This window comes from Vulpes lagopus, chromosome 6 (assembly GCF_018345385.1).
Source record: "Vulpes lagopus strain Blue_001 chromosome 6, ASM1834538v1, whole genome shotgun sequence".
NCBI classification, from domain to species: Eukaryota; Metazoa; Chordata; class Mammalia; order Carnivora; family Canidae; genus Vulpes; species Vulpes lagopus.
In genome coordinates, this window is record NC_054829.1 from 38,279,037 (window position 1) to 38,295,604 (window position 16,568).

The 16,568-nt window shown below is 34.6% G+C and overlaps 1 protein-coding gene across 1 annotated transcript in view; it reads right to left on the bottom strand.

Moving 5' to 3' along the window:
* PCNX4 (pecanex 4) overlaps positions 1-16,568 on the bottom strand; it is a 46,546-nt gene that overhangs the window by 17,902 nt on the left and 12,076 nt on the right. The window contains exons 2-8 of the mRNA XM_041760111.1: positions 14,658-15,402; positions 9,015-9,194; positions 8,416-8,924; positions 8,086-8,186; positions 7,839-7,961; positions 3,219-3,579; positions 343-446 (exon numbers count right to left, since the gene is read on the bottom strand). Of these exons, the coding sequence (XP_041616045.1) occupies positions 343-446; positions 3,219-3,579; positions 7,839-7,961; positions 8,086-8,186; positions 8,416-8,924; positions 9,015-9,194; positions 14,658-15,346 (2,067 nt within the window). The 5' untranslated portion in view covers positions 15,347-15,402. The remainder of the gene's footprint in view (positions 1-342; positions 447-3,218; positions 3,580-7,838; positions 7,962-8,085; positions 8,187-8,415; positions 8,925-9,014; positions 9,195-14,657; positions 15,403-16,568) is intronic.

A 16,568-nucleotide genomic window follows, 5' to 3' on the forward strand; every position in this document is an offset into this window, starting at 1 on the left:
TACGTGATGTAGGAGTGAAAAAATATTACTGAGTCACACTTTTGAGATGCTCATCTAGATAAGGATAAAAAGAACAGGACTGGACAAAAAGAGGGCAGGTGTATTTTGTTACTATGCTCTATTATGCAATCAACAGTAGCCTACCTATCAACATGTGCATATTGAAATACACTTTAAAAATCCCTAGGTGTTTTCACAGGTTGATAAATTGATACTCCTTTTTTTTTTTAAATTGATACTCTTAAATTGAAATATTAAGTGTATGATATGTCTATAACAGGTAAAAAAATTTTACACACGTGCTATAAAAATACTAGAAAGAGGTTTCAAATGTACAATGACCTTAATGTTAATACAGCAGTACGTATAACCACATTCTAGAATCATTATCCATATTAAACGATCCTGAAAACGGCCCAAGTAATGAGACCCAGGTAAGAGGAGACCTAAAACAAATTAGAGAAAAAAGGTAAGTAATATTCAAGCATGTTTTATTTTGCCATGTGAATCTTCAAAATTGATAGCACATTTGGAATGATTCATAGCTCCTTTTATTCTCTCTTTATGTCAAGAATAGAAACAATTATTCATTGCATATCAGGGGGCTAAATTAAAGCTCTTTACTGGAACTGGAACAGGAACAGAAGAGAAAATCTGTAGGTGATAATACATAAAAATTCAAGGATATATTTTCTAGAGAAACAAGTAGAATCTGCTATATAAAATCCTAAATACAGTAGGAAAAATACTAAAAGTATAAAAGTATTAAATGTAAAAAATGTATAAAACTCAATTTCACATTAATTATTTACTTAAAGCATTTTGGACACTTTTATAGAGGCATATAAAAATGTTTTGTGGTGTTAAAATTTACATTAAATGCTAACTACCACACTGTACAAAAACTTTAAAAAATTAGTTTTCTCTCAACATTAAGTGTCTGAGATTTGCCCATTGTTGACTGCAAATAGCTCATTATTCATTGTACCTATAGTTGAGAATTCACTGTATGACTATAGCTTAATTTGAATATTCATTTCACTGTTAAAAGCACATTCAATATATTTCCTGTATTTCCAGTTTTTCTCTATCATAAATAATACTTCAGGGATTAGCTTTGTGTAAGTCTGCTTATACAATGTGCTGTACAGTAAAGAGTTAAAATAGCAGAACTGATGGCTACCCTTTAAAAGTCCTACTTGCAAAAAAAAAAAATAAAAAAAAAAAAAAAAACAAAAAAAAAAAAAAAAAAAAAAAAAAAAAAAAAAAAAAAAAAAAAAATAAAAGTCCTACTTGCAAAGCTGGTTGATGGTGGTGACCCTGATAAAAGTCTCACTGTGCCTAAACAGGTTGTACAACCAATAGTTTATTATTTTTTTAAGATTTTATTTATTTATTTATGAGAGACACAGAGAGAGGCACAGACCTAAGCAGAGAGAGAAGCAGGCTCCATGCAAGGAGCCTGATGTAGGACTTGATCCTGGGACTCCAGGACCACACCCTGGGCTGACAGTAGGCACTAAATCACTGAGCCATCCAAGGATCCCCCTGTACAAACAATACAGTTTATACTGGACACCTGCTTTCCCTCTGGGAGTCTGGAATTTTGGTACATGCTAGGTAGAGGGTCTCAAATAAGCTTTCCTAGTAGTCACCATATATACAAGTTGTGACAACACATGGGTGGGGAATTAAGCACATTCTGTGGCATTCTATTGGGAGAGGACATCTGGAAGCTTGCACCATGTTTCACTCTACCTAACTTTTCTGTTCATTGATTTTATTCCGCATCCTTTTGTTATAATAAATCTTAGCTGTGAGTCCAAAGATATATTGAGCTCTGCCAGTCCGCTCGTGAATCACCAAACCTAGATATGGGCTTGGGGACCCCCAAACCACATGTGTAGAAGTTCCTCCAGAATTAGAATCTAATTAGAATTATGGAACCTAAAGCTAAATCCCTAGGTTATGGGATATGTACACCTTTACTACAGACTATTTACTCTTCAAGGTGGTTCTATGAATTTATATTTCCTTCCGGGAGGGTATGAAAGTTCCCATTCCACATACCCTAGCCAGTATTTGGTAATTTTAAACTTTTATATTTCTGCAAGGCAGATATATGTGAAATGCTATCTCATTGTTTTTTTTTGTCCCCAGGGAAACTTTATGACACACTTCTTTGCTGAGTATAACTGATTTGATTATAAAGTATTAATTTCTACCTATTTATTACTTCAGATGTAAGTCAAATCTCACAGGTATTTTTAAAAGTGGCATAGTATTAGATAATAAACATTAATTAGAAGTGGATGAAAAGATTAAAAGGGTATTTTCTTTGAGAAAGAAATATTATTCATTAAAAATTTATACTACAAAGTTTTTCCTAGATTACCTAGCATATTTTAGATAATAGATAATTAGAAAAGTTCAATCCAAGTAAGCATTTCATTAAAATTCCAATTTGAAATTGCTATTCTGCCTGGAATAGGTTTGCCAAGATGTCACTGGAGATTTCTAAAACAAGTTTCAAGAGCTAAGGCATATGGTAGGAGACAACACACTACTGTCATCAGCTTGTGCCTAACCTGAAACTAACCTCAGAAGTTCAATATAGTTGAATTTGTAGTTGGCATACAATGAAAGCATTAATTCATAAAATTAGTTCATCCTCATCAAAAATATTTTTCTTTATGGATACTTGCATAGTACTTCATTTTTGGGGACTACCGATCATTGACCACAGCTTTTGTTATCTTGCCCTGTAACCTTGTCAGACTGCTTACATTGCTATACAATAACTAATAAGATATGAACAAACTCTCATAAGCCCTTCAATCTGATATTAAAGCTAATTTTTCCTATTTATGGATCTAAGCCATTGCATCTACTTGATGTGAACCCACTATAAATTCATGGAAATTTTGGGAGATAGGTGTTTTCATGGTATAGTGGTGGGATTAGAACCTGATTTTATTCAAGGAAATGTTTTTAAAAAATGTCAAAATACCTTAATGAAATTTTTTCTTACTATTTTTATTTCTTTATTATTTACCTCAAAATAAGAAGAGATATACTTCTATTTCATATTTAGTCCTTCTGCCATATATCAAAAATATTAAAATCTACATAATGGTTGGATAAAAGACTTTTCTCTATGTTCATGTTTTTGTACTTTACGTTAGTGAGGATTTTTAAAGCACAACCCATGTACTTACCTAAACTTCCAGCTGCCATTGCAGACTGCAATGCAGTGGTCAAACTTGGGACCATCTGGTAGTAGTATACTGTATCTGCACACACGCAGGCTGTGGTGCCCACTGCTCCTGGCCAAATCTGAATAGGTCGGGGAAAGCCCACCAAGAACAAAGGAAGGGTGAAGAGGGGGAGTAAGGGAGAGGAGAGTAGTGTAGAAAAAACTATGAAGACCAACACGAATGGAAAGAAGACAATGTTGAGTATACATAAAGAGGTGGTTGACTTTCGACGTTTTTTCTCAGTCCACGATGCCAAAAGTACAGTCACAGCGAACTGTAGTTTAGAGATGAACTGAATCAGACGATCACGCATGATACCAACCTGTAAAAATGTAAAAATGATTTTTTTTTTATTTTCAAAGACTTCATGAATTTTCAAGATCATATAAGGAAAACTGTAGAATTTTATTATGGCTGTAACATTTTTGAGGAAATAGTCCTTATATCCTTATATGAGATTCTTTGTTATAATTTTTTCCAACCTTACAAATAATAAATGTCTACATTTTTAAAAGTTTGGGCTCTCTTAGAAAAAAAGTAATACTAAAGAGAACCAACAGAGTGCTAGCTATGTCTTAAGGTTGACTAACTTTTCTATTTTATGCTTGTTAGGTCACAAGAACCAGAAGTGGTAAATAGCTAAGCAACTATCCTTAATTCATCCTTATTTTAGAGTATTTTATAAATTAAGAAACAGAAGCCATGCCAAAGACAAACTTAATAGATTGCAGTTATACTAAGTTATGTTCATACAAATCATGCAAAGTATGTTTTTTTTTTTTTAAAGATTTTGTTTATTTATTCATGATAGAGAGAGAGAGAGAGAGAGGCAGAGACATAGGCAGAGGGAGAAGCAGGCTCCATGTAGGGAACCCGACGTGTGACTTGATCCCAGGTCTCTAGGGTCACACCCCGGGCCAAAGGCGGCACTAAACCGCTGGGGCACTGGGGCTGCCCGCAAAGTATGTTCTTTAATCAAAACAGAATTAAATCAGCAATAGGAATAAAAAAAAAATAGAAAGACATCTTGAAATTAAAAGACACATTGCTGGGGTGCCTGGCTGGCTCAACTGGTAGACCATGCAAGCCTTGATCTTGGGGTTGTAAGTTTGACCACACTGAGTGTAGAGAGTTCTTAAAAATAAAATCTTACAAAAAAAAAAAAACTTACCAAAAAAAATTTAAAAGACACATTGCTAAATAACCAAAGAAGACATCAAAGAAGACATCACACAAAAAAAATGAGAAAACATTTTGAGATGAATGAAACAAAAATACAACATACCAAAACTTGTGTTTCAGCTAAAACATGCTCAGAGGGCAATTTATAGCTAACTTTAAATGACTACTTTAGAAGATCTTAAATCAATAACCTAATCTTCCACCTTAGGAAACTAGAGAAACTAGAAAACAAAGCACAAACTGAACCTCAAGTAAGCAGAAGAAAGGAAATAATAAAGATTAGGGCAGAAATTAATAAAATAGAGCATATAAAAACAATAGAGAAAATCAATGAAATCAAAAGCTAGTTTTTTGAGATCAATAAAATGGACAAACTTTTAGCTACACTGACCAAGAACAGAACAGAGAAGACTCAAATTATTAAAATCAGGAATGAAAGAGGTAACTTAACCACCAATCTTACAAAAAAAATTAGGATTATAAGAGAATACTATGAACTATATGCTGATGAATTTAATCACTTAGATGAAACTGGCAAGTTCCTTGAAAAACATAAAGCAACTCAAGAAGAAATAGAAAAACTGAACAGAGCTGTAAAAAGTAAAGAAATTGAATATGTAATTTAAAAGCTACTCACAGAGAAAAGCTGAGGCTCGGATGGCTTTCATATTATAAAATACTACATACCACAAAAATTTTAAGATACTTATCAAATATAATCAAACATTTAAGAATAATGTATGAAATTCCTAACTCATTCTATGAAGTTAGTGCTATTTTGATATTGAAACCAAAAAGATATGACAAGAAAAGTCACAGATACATGTAAATATCAACCACACAAAAATACTAGCCAACCAAATCCTGCAACCTATAAGCAGAATTAGACACCATGACCAAATGGCATTTATTCTTAGAAGGCAATGTTGGTCTAACAACCAGAAATCAACATATTACACCATGTTAACAGATTAAAGGACAAAAACCACATGACACAGAAAACGCATCTGACAAAATCACTTTAAACACTCTTTATGATGAAAAGATCAACCAGATAGAAGGGAACTTCCTCAACGTGCAAAAGAACATCTACAATAGCTGATATTGTTCTAATGGTAAAAGACTAACATCAACTTAATGGAGAAAGACTGAATGCTTTCCTCATAAGATGTCTACTTTTTTCTTTTCTTTCTTTTTTTTTTTTTTGATGTCTACTTTTCTACTCAATATTATACTGGAGGTTGTGGCAAGGACAAGTAGGTAAGACATTTAGATGGAAAAGGGAGAAGTAAAAATATCTCTATTATATCTAATTTGCAGATGATGTGATCTTACACACAAATTGTTGTTAAAAATCTACTAAAAATCTGGGCAGCCTGGGTGGCTCAGCGGTTTACCACCACCTTCAGCTCAGGGCGTGATCCTGGGGATCTGGGATGGAGTCCCACACCAGGCTTCCTGCATGGAGCCTGCTTCTCCCTCTGCCTGTGTCTCTGCCTCTCTCTGTCTCTTGTGAATAAATAAATAAAATCTTTAAAAAAAAAATCTAAAAATCTGCTAGAACTAATAGAAGTTAGGTTTTAGGACACAAGATTAATATTAAAAAAAATCAACTGTACTCTAAACTCAAGCAATAAACAAGCTAAAAAATGAATTAAGAAAACAATTCCATTTATATCATCAAAAACAATAATATACTTAGAAAAAATTTAATAGAAGTGTAAAACTTGTAACACTGAAAACTATAAATCATTGTTGAAATAAAGATCTTAAATATAAAGACATGTCATGTTGATGGGTAGGAAGAATTAACATTTTTAAGATGGCAATTGATCTACACATTTGAGGTAATCTAGCAAAGTTTCAGATATCTTCTTGCAAAAACTGAAAAGCTGAAACAAATATTTACATGGTAATGCAAGGGCACTGGGTCAAAACAATCTTAAAAAAGAACAAAGTTGGAAGACTCACACTTCCTGACTTCAAAACCTACTACAAAGTATAGTAATAAAGATAGGATAGTACAAGCATAAGGATAGACACACAGATAAATGGAAAAGATTTGAGAATCCAGAAATAAACTCTTGCATGTTTCATTTGATTTTTGACCAGATTATCAAAAAAAGACATTTCTTTTTTTTTTTTAATTTTTATTTATTTATGATAGTCACACAGAGAGAGAGAGAGAGAGAGAGAGAGAGGCAGAGACACAGGCAGAGAGGGAGAAGCAGGCTCCATGCACCGGGAGCCCGACATGGGATTCAATCCCGGGTCTCCAGGATCGCGCCCTGGGCCAAAGGCAAGCGCCAAACCGCTGCGCCACCCAGGGATCCCCAAAAAAAGACATTTCAATAAATGATGCCAGGACAACTGTATATACCATATATAAAAGAATGGATTTGGAACCCCACCTCACATCATATACAAAAATAAACTCAAAGTGAATCATAGACTCAAATGTAGGATCTAAAACTGTAAAACTCAAAAAAAAAAAAAATAAAAAAAAAAAAATAAAACTGTAAAACTCTTAGAAAAAAACACAGTAAATCTTTATGATTTGGGAATAGGCAGTGTTTATTAGATATGACCCCAACAATACAAGAGATGGAAGAAAAACAAAATAAACTGAACTTCAGCAAGATCAAAAAAATTCTTTGCTTCAAAGCATATTATCAAGAAGGAGAAAGACAGCCTATACAATGGGGGAAAATTTTTGTTCATCATATATATGTCAAGGAACTTGTATCCAGAATATATAAAGAACTGTTAAATTCAACAATAAAAGAGCAAGCCACGAAGTGGAAGTGAAATCCCAGTCCTAGGTATATATATAGTTAAAAGGAATGAAAACATGTGTCCAAAAAAACCCCTATGTTCAAAAACATGTACACAAATGTTCATAGCAGCACTACTCATTATAGACAAAAAGTGAAATCAACCTAAAAATCAATCATCTGATAAATAACACAACCGGAGAAACAGAAAGTACAATAATGGTTGCTGGGGCTGGAATGGGGGGACGTGTGAGATGGAGAGTGGAAATAGGAAATGACGTTAATATGTGTGACATTTCTTTTTGGGATGTAGAAAATGGTCTAAAATTAAGACTGTGGTGATGGTTGTAGGATTCTACTACTGAACTAACAGAGTAAGTGGGTGATTTACGGTATGTGAAATACATCTCAATAAAGCTATTAAAACACAGGATGCCCGGGTGGCTCAGCGGTTGAGCGTCTGCCTTCAGCCCAGGGCATGATCCTGGAGTCCCGGGATTGAGTCCCACATCGGGCTTCCTTCATGGAGCCTGCTTCTCCTTCTGCCTGTGTCTCTGCCTCGCTCTCTCTCTTTCATGAATAGATAAAAAAAAAAAAAAATAGAGCTATTAAAACATATGCTTACCAGTAAGAGTCTGATTCCTGTATCCAGGCTTCTGTTCCACCACACATCCGTACTGGAGATCAGCAAGTGTACTACTGACACAATGACTGTCTCCAATAAAGCATTTTCTGTACTCTGCCATACCTGTAGTACCAGAGTATCCACTTTATTAGGTAGAGTTTAATGATTTAAGTAAATTGGTAGAATAAACAACATTGCAATTACATTTAGCAGTACAAAAATACTGTTGGGTGCTTATCTGGATTACCTTTCTAAAGGCTCTTGTGAATCCAATGGAGACAGACACAGAGTGGAGCCCCTGTAAGGAACTGTCCAGTGAAAGAAATGCTATCATAGCAAAGGGTGACACTAGGACCAAAAAAAAAAAAAAAAAAAAAAAGAGAGAGAGAGAGAGAGAGAAACAAATTTAAAGCAAAATAACTGCTTCTACCATATTTTATTTTGGCTAATATGATTTTTATGAGCACATTTAAGCAATTAACTGAAAAAAATTTAAGAAACAAACATAAAAGAATAAACACCTACATGCTGTATATTGCAAAAATATGGGAATTCCATATAGATTTTATCTTCCTACCTAGATTTAGCAAAATCCGTCTGACAACACCAATCTTCACGAGTCTTGTTTGCTTCTCTAAGAATAAAGTCACAGTTTGCACATCCTTTGGATACAAAGGGTTTCGGACAATTCCAAAGATATAAACACTTTGAATTTCTCTAAGTATCCATAGTATTATAAGCAATATCATCAAAATATAGCCAACAATAGCCTGAGGACTGTTATTGGAAATCTGTGGGAAACGAGCAAAGTGATGCAGCAAACTAGTTTCTGTGAGAGCCAAGACTAATATGATGATGTAGAAAAGGCATTCTTTCCAAGTAAACTGTTTTTCTGAACCACTGGGTGAAGCTTTAGATTTGGTTCCAACTCTGGTGACACTGTGTTTGAAGACAAGACTCATGTCACTTAGGTTAAGACTTAGTAAGAATCCCAGTCCAGTCATGAAAAGAACCACACCAACAGTACTGGGAATGAAATATGATGTTACAGCTGTTCCAGCAGAAATGGTGAACATTATTAATAACCTGTAGAAAAAAAGAAAGACTTGCTTTAAAAATTTAAAAGTTATACTTTAAGAATAAGTTACATACAACTTTAATATTTAAGATGATTACCATAAGTGAGTTGACACAGATGAGCCTCCAAGGCCAAACTCTAAAACCTGCTCCATTGCCCATAAGAAAAGTGCATCAGGTGGGGGCAGAGTCCCAAGTGCCCACAGAAAGGGTAAAAATATAAATAAGATGTGTAAAATCTGATTCATTTGTTCTAGAGCTGGTACATTTACCATAAACCTATAAGAAAAAGGATACATTTAAATCATACCAAATGATATACAGAAGAGGATCTTTCCAGGAAAAACAATGCATGTAACCCACTCCCCAAAACAAAGGAACACTTACAAAAAGATCCTAGTCCCAAACTGCAAAAGATCGACATTAATAAATTGTGACCATGGTCCTTCCCCTTTATCAGTGACTATCCTTACTCAATTGTGTAGATTAGCACTTAGAAAATATGTGGATTCAGGGATGCCTGGGTGGCTCAGTGGTTAAGCACCTGCCTTCAGCTCAGGGAGTGATCCTGGAGTCCGGGGATCAAGTCCCACATCGGGCTCCCTGTGTGGAGCCTGCCTCTCTCTTCTCTCTCTCTCTCTCTGTGTCTCTCATGAATAAATAAATATTTAAAAACAATTTGTGGATTCAAATGTAGAAAGAAGGAAGAAGTCAATAAAAGCAATTTACTTAGAATATAATTGAATTTAGGGATTTGTAAAGCTGAACTGAGCCCAGAGCAGAAAAATTTCACTCTTAATTGTCTAAACTACATTGGCTGAAACTCTACCAATGATTCTTGAGTTTAAAAATTTCTAATTTAAAATTGTAACTCTGGGAAAGCCAAAGCCTTACTGATGTTCTTACCATTAGTTGCCAACAAAGAGAGCTTTTCTTGCTTCCTTCCATACTGTCTTAACCCCCAGACCCAGAATTTGAAGTCAGTAGAATTAGTATCAGGAGTCGAGAATATTACGTTATGAATGTCCCTCTATGGGTTAAAGCCTAGGAACTTAACTAGCATTTTTTTTAACTAAAAAAATTTTAAAACATCTTATTTGACAGAGAGAGAGAGAGAGAGAGAGAGAGAGAGAGAGAGAGAGACTGTGAGAGCACACAAGTACACAGAGTGGCAAGAGAGGGAGAAGAAGCAGGCTCTTAGCTGAGCAGAGAGCCTGAAACGGGGCTTGATCCCAGGACCCTGAGATCATGACTTGAGCTGAAGGCAGATATTTAACCTACTGAGCCACCCAGGTGCCCCTTAATTGGCATTTATAATACTGTTTTTATTTTATATAAATAGTGGTATGGAATTGAGGATACAAACTTGTAAAATAAAATCTCATAAATTAGAGATGGCTTCTATAAGGTGGAGAAATCGGTTCTTGGTACAGCACTTACCAGTTAAATATAGTATTATATGGTTTTAAATAATTTAACAAAAATGTAGAACATAAGAGAATAAACACTATGAATATCTTACTAATTCTTTAGAATAAAGTTGACCAAACACTTTGTCTGGAAACCAATAATGTCAGAATACAGGTTCCAAAAATAACTTGCAAAAGAGAAAACTAAATCTCAAAACTTATAGCGTAATTGTACTTGAATACCTGAGCTGCTAAGAATCAAAGTCAAGGAGAAGGCACCTTCTGTAATAATTACCCACTTAAGTGTATGTTAACAGCCCAGAAGCAAATGTATAGCAAATATGGATTATAATAAGGACACAATGTGTTCGGTTACACAGATATCAGGACTATATTGGTTAATGCACACTGTCTCAGAATGTATGTCCTTCAAATTTTATAAGCAGAGAATTAATGAATACAAGGTTAACAATGTGATGCTAAATTAGAGGACAATCCTTTTTGTAGTATAGTTTTAAAATACATTTCATTTTCATTCTGGGAAGAAAATACTCAAGTAACAAAAAAAAGGAAAATCAAACCACACATAATAAACTGCAGGAAGGTCAAGGAAAACATGCAGATCTGTAGTTATTTTTCTTGTTAACGACAACATTTCTAACATATTCAACAACAGTATAATTTATGTAAAATAATGTATACTCAAGAAATATTTTACCCAAATTCGATTTAACCTCCTCAAATCTTCTTGTTCTTAAGCAATGACACAGAAAATCTGTCTATATAGAAGAATATCACACACAAAAATAAGCATACATAACTTAAGCAACCAAACACTGTGATCACTTTCCTGTATGACTTAGACTCAAATAATGATTATTGTGGTTAAGTCTTTCAAATAATATGATTATTGTGGTTAAGTCTTTTTATATGGAAAATATGTTTAAATTCTATTTCTGATAATGTAACAGGAATTTTCTATGGTAAAATATCTCAGCTTTCAAGAGATATTTTTGAATATCTAACAGTTATAAAAACATTTCCAATTCTGTATACTCACTAAGATCCACATGCCCAGAAAAAAAGTATTTATAGTAACTAAGATGATATAAATATGCATCATTCATTGAAACAATTCCTGAGATCTAAGAACTAAAAAGCACTAAAGATTTAACACTTGTCTTTAATAAAAATGCACAGAAAAAGTCACTTAAAATTATTAATACACAAGTATACTGAGTAGAATAAACAACAGGGAAAGAGAAAATATTATTATACTGTGACGCTGGTCTCTTCGACTTTTACATTCTCTGAAATAAAATTAAGACACAATTTGATTTATCTGACAACTGTCCAAACTTCAACAGTGCACACATTTCATACATTATTTATCTACAGAATCATACCTACTATATAAAGATCATCTTGATTCTTATTTTGTTTAAATTTCTAAGTTAAGTGGGAGGTAACTGTTATGCACAAATATGTCAATCTTTTTCTATAAAAATAGATTTTGGCCTGCTTTTGTCTTTTCCTTTTAGTTGAAAAAAAAAAGTGAACTGTCTTTGTAATGATCAAACTATAAACATTAAAACTGTATATTAAATCCAACTAGAATTTAGTAAAAAAACATTATGCTTTTTCATTTAGAAATGGGTAATGCACAGAGTCAAGGTAACCAAATTATAAATTAACTGAGATTTAAAAAAAATTTCAAGTACTTAGGGCATCATTTTAAATGTAAAGATGTAATATAGACAGGTATGGAATTTCTGATTTCAAAAATAGCACAGTGAGACAATAACTACAAAATCTAAATTCTGGGGGTGCCTGCGTGGCTCAGTCGGTTGAATGTCTGCCTTCCACTGGGTACATGATCCTGGGGTTCTAGGATGGGCATGGGACTGGGAGTCGCAGAGTCAGGCTCTCTGCTCAGCGGGAGGCGTGCTTCTCCTTCTCCCTTTGTGCTCTCTCATGGTGGAGAAAGAGAGAGATAAAGCTCTCTAGTTTTTCTTCTTATAAGGGCACAAATCCCATTAGAATAGGACTACCCTGATGACCTAATTACCTCCCAGAGACCTCCATCTCCAAATACCTTCACATTGAGGGGTTAGGGCTTCAACATATGAATCTTGAGGGGGCATATACATTTATTCCATAACATTCCACCCAGTCTCCCAAATTCATGTTCTTCCTACATGCACAATACATTCATTCTATCCCAACAGTCTTAACAAATTCCAGCATCAACTCTAAAATCTATAGTCCAAAGTTTACCTAACTACCATCTAAATCAGATATAGGTGATACTTGAGGTACACTCTATCCTGAAGCAAAATCTCTCTCCAGCTGCGAACCTGTGAAATCAGGCAATTTATGTGCTTCTAAAACAAAATGGTGGGACAGCCCCAGGATGGACATTCTTATTCCAGAAGGGAGAAATAGAAAGGAAGGAAGGGGTGGCAGGCTCCAAAAAAGTCCCAATAGCAAGGCAAATTCCATTAGATCTTAAGGCTGGGAAAGAATCCTCTTTGGTTTCACACTCTGCCCTCCAGGCCTCCAGGGTTGCAATAATTACCCAAACAGCTCTAGTGGGGGGTCCCATTCCCAAGGCTCTGTAGGGCAGTACCAGTCCCAAGGCTTCCAGCTTCTAGTTTGTTGAAACCAAGGAAAAATATCCCTGACAATCTCTGAATCACTTTTGGGGTCATTTTTCCCTCTTCTTAAACACCTGTCAAATCTAAGAAATCTAACAGCCTTAGTTCATTCATCTTGTCTCTGACCCCTTTCATTGAAACTGACAGTATTTTTGGTCATACAACCCCATAAACTATTTAGTGGTAGTCCAGTCATACTCTTGGTGCTCACTTCAGAACATGCTTTCTAATTTTTTTTTTTTTTTTTTTTTGGTAATACAGATAGGCCAAAAATTTTCCAACCCTTCAAGTTCTGGTTCATTTTTACTTATCAATTCCTTCTTCAATTCATCTCTCCTTTCATACAAGCAGTCAGGAGGAATCAAGCTGTTCTTTCAAACACTTGCTTAGAAATATCCTCACCTCTATATCCAATTTCATCACTCTCAAGTTCTACTTTCCACAAAACTTTAGAAAATGGTTTGGCCAAGTGCCACTTTATAGCAATAATCACCTTTCCTCCAGTTTCCAATAATAGATTCGCTTTCCTAACACTTCACCAGAAATGCCTTTAAGTCCATATTTCTAGCATGTACCTCAAAACTCTTCAGCCTCTACCCATTACCCAATTTTAAAGCCACTTCCACATTTTTACTTATCTGTTATAAGAGCAACCCACTTCTTGGTATCAAAATCTGTCTTAATCAGTTTGGGCTGCCATAATGAAATGCCACAGACTGAGTGGTTTACATAACAGAAATTATTCTAGAGGCTAGAAGTTCAAGATCAGCGTGCCAGCACTGTCAGGTTCTGCTGAGAACTCCCTTCCTGGTTTGCAGACAGCAGCCTTCTTACTGTATCCACATACAGTGGGGAGAGAGAGAGAGATAGATTAAGCTCTCCAGTGTTTCTTCTTAAAAGAGAACTAATCCCATCAGACCAGGGCCCCATCCTCATTTTCCTAATTACCTCGCAAAGACCTCATCTCCAAACATTGTCACACTGGGGGATGGGCTTCAACATATGAATCTGAGGGTGGACATGAATATTTAGTTTATTATATGCCTATACATTTCTACCTGGACACAAACTTGTGAAAGAGAAAGCTACAATCTATAGAAACAGAAAAATAAAAGTCAGATTTAGAAAAGGCAAGTAAAGAGGGTTATCTAACAATTATATAAATAGTTTGGTAAACACTTTTGTTTAAAAACTCTATTTCCTATTTTTCTACTATAACATAATTATCACTATTCCTTCTAATAGTTACAACAGAATTAGAAATGTTATTCATCTTAAATTTACTTAATCTGTACATTATATTTATGTGTATAATTTAAAATTCTTCATTAGACCCTCATAGGAAAGTTTCATCTCTTTTCATAAGTCTCAGCCAGGCTATCTTACAGATTCATAGATCCTTACTTAAAGTGAAACAAAGAACTGAAATTTTGCTTATTTATCTTACCTTATAAAGGATTTTCTTTTACTTTTCAATAAAGTTTAGAGACTGTGTTAGCATGCATGTTTTAACAGAGATTACTCCTAAGAGATTAATCATCAAAACAATCTTATCATCCAATGGTTTGGTCTTGAAGATTTCAATTCATAGATCCATTTTTTTTAATACTAAGGAGAGCTCATATTATGCATGCTTAAAAACAAAGCAAGTTATAAAGTATTTGATAACTTATTACCTGTGTGCAAGATCTACAGAAACAAAGACAAAAATATAAAGAGGTCTCATAAGAGGAGTGATTTCATAAGTATCCTGGGTTTGGAAAGTCGCAGTCTCTGCAGCTGTGTTTACAATTAATGAATATTCTCCTATACATAATGTCATCCATCCAAAGACAAACAGTAGAACAGTGCCTCCTGCACTGTTATACAGCAGGGATATTCTATTTGGGAGCAGATACCATGTTCCAAGACCACACATTAACCCAGCAAGAAAAGAATGAAGAACTGTATTGGCTATGTATTTCTTGCCAGGAATTAGAAATTTGATCGTTTCAGCACCAGCACAACTTGTAAAGTCATGTTCATCTTCCTCTGCTAAGATATCTGTGGTTAGCATTCTTTCTACTGAAACCGATTTGTTTCTGGCATATAAACTTGTGAACTGGACGATAAATGCAGCAAAAAGCATTAGTCCACCTGAAAGTGCTGCTGTGTAGTAGTCTTCCAAAATGCCCAATTGATACAAAAGTGTTCCTAAACCACCCCAAACCCATGGCATCAGAAAAAGGATAATTTGATTAACATATACATAAGGAGGGGCACAATAGCCTAATTTGAATCGAGGGCCTCCAAGAAAAGTCTGTGGAAAACGCTTCAGAAAGAAGTCCTGTTTGTAATCATTCAGCAGAGGCACATCCGGACTCATCCTTCTTATTCAGGATTATTGTGAAAGCCGCATCTTCTTCTGTAACATAGCAGTCTCTAAGAAAAAGAAAAAAAAGTCACTATTTGACCATGTCATACTTAAAAGATGGTGAGGGGAACCCCACATTTCTATTTTATCTCCTTAATTCCTTCAAGGACAAGATTTATAATTTCACCTCTCTAGCTCTTCCCCATTGCCTCACACACATGGGGCACTAAACAAATAGTCATGAAGTTGTTTTTTCACTTGAAAAAGAATCATTCACTACTAATTTACTTAGATATTTGGGATTAGATCTTAAATTAGCTAACATTTTTAGATTTTTAAGTCAAAGAAAAGTGCAAAAAGCCAGTTCTTCCAATGCAAATCCGCCAGTGATTTAACTGTTTCCCTAATAGTTTTTGATGTTTGTTTTTAAACTTTCCCTCTATTATAATGGTTAGGAAAATTTTTCTCTAAGGGCTGAAGAGTAAATATTTCAGCTTTTGTGGACCATATGATCTCAGCTACAATGACTCAATTCTGCTGTTGTATATTTGACAGGAGCACCAAGACCATTCAATGGGGGAAAGGATGGTCTTTGCAATAAATGGCGCCAGGAAAACTGAGTATCCATGTGCGAAAGAATGAAATTAGACCCTTAACATCATATACAAAAATTAACTCAAAATAGACCGAAGTGTAAGACGTAAAACAATAAAGCTCCTAGAAGAAAACATAGAACAAAAGCTTCCAATACTAGATTTGGCAGTGGCTTCTTGGATATGACACCAAAGGTAACACACAGGTAACAAAAGGAAAATAGACAAATTAGACTTCATGAAAATTTAAAAATTGTGTGCATCAAAGACACTATCAACAGAGTGAAAAGGCAACTCACAGAATGGGACAAAATATCTACATATCTATCTGATAAAGGATTACTATCCACAATATATAGACAGCTCCTAAAACTCAACAATAAAACAATTCAATCATTGGCAAAGGACTTGAATAGACATTTCTCCAAAGAAGATATACAAATGGCAATAAATACATGAAAAGATGCTCATCACCATGAATCATTAGAGAAATGCAAATCAAAACTATAACAAGATACTACTTCACACTCATGAGGATGGCTTCTATCAGAAAAATAGGAAACAAGTATTGGTGAGGATGTGGAAAAACAGAACTGTGGACAACAGTATGATGGTTCCTCAAAAAGTTAAAATCGGACTAC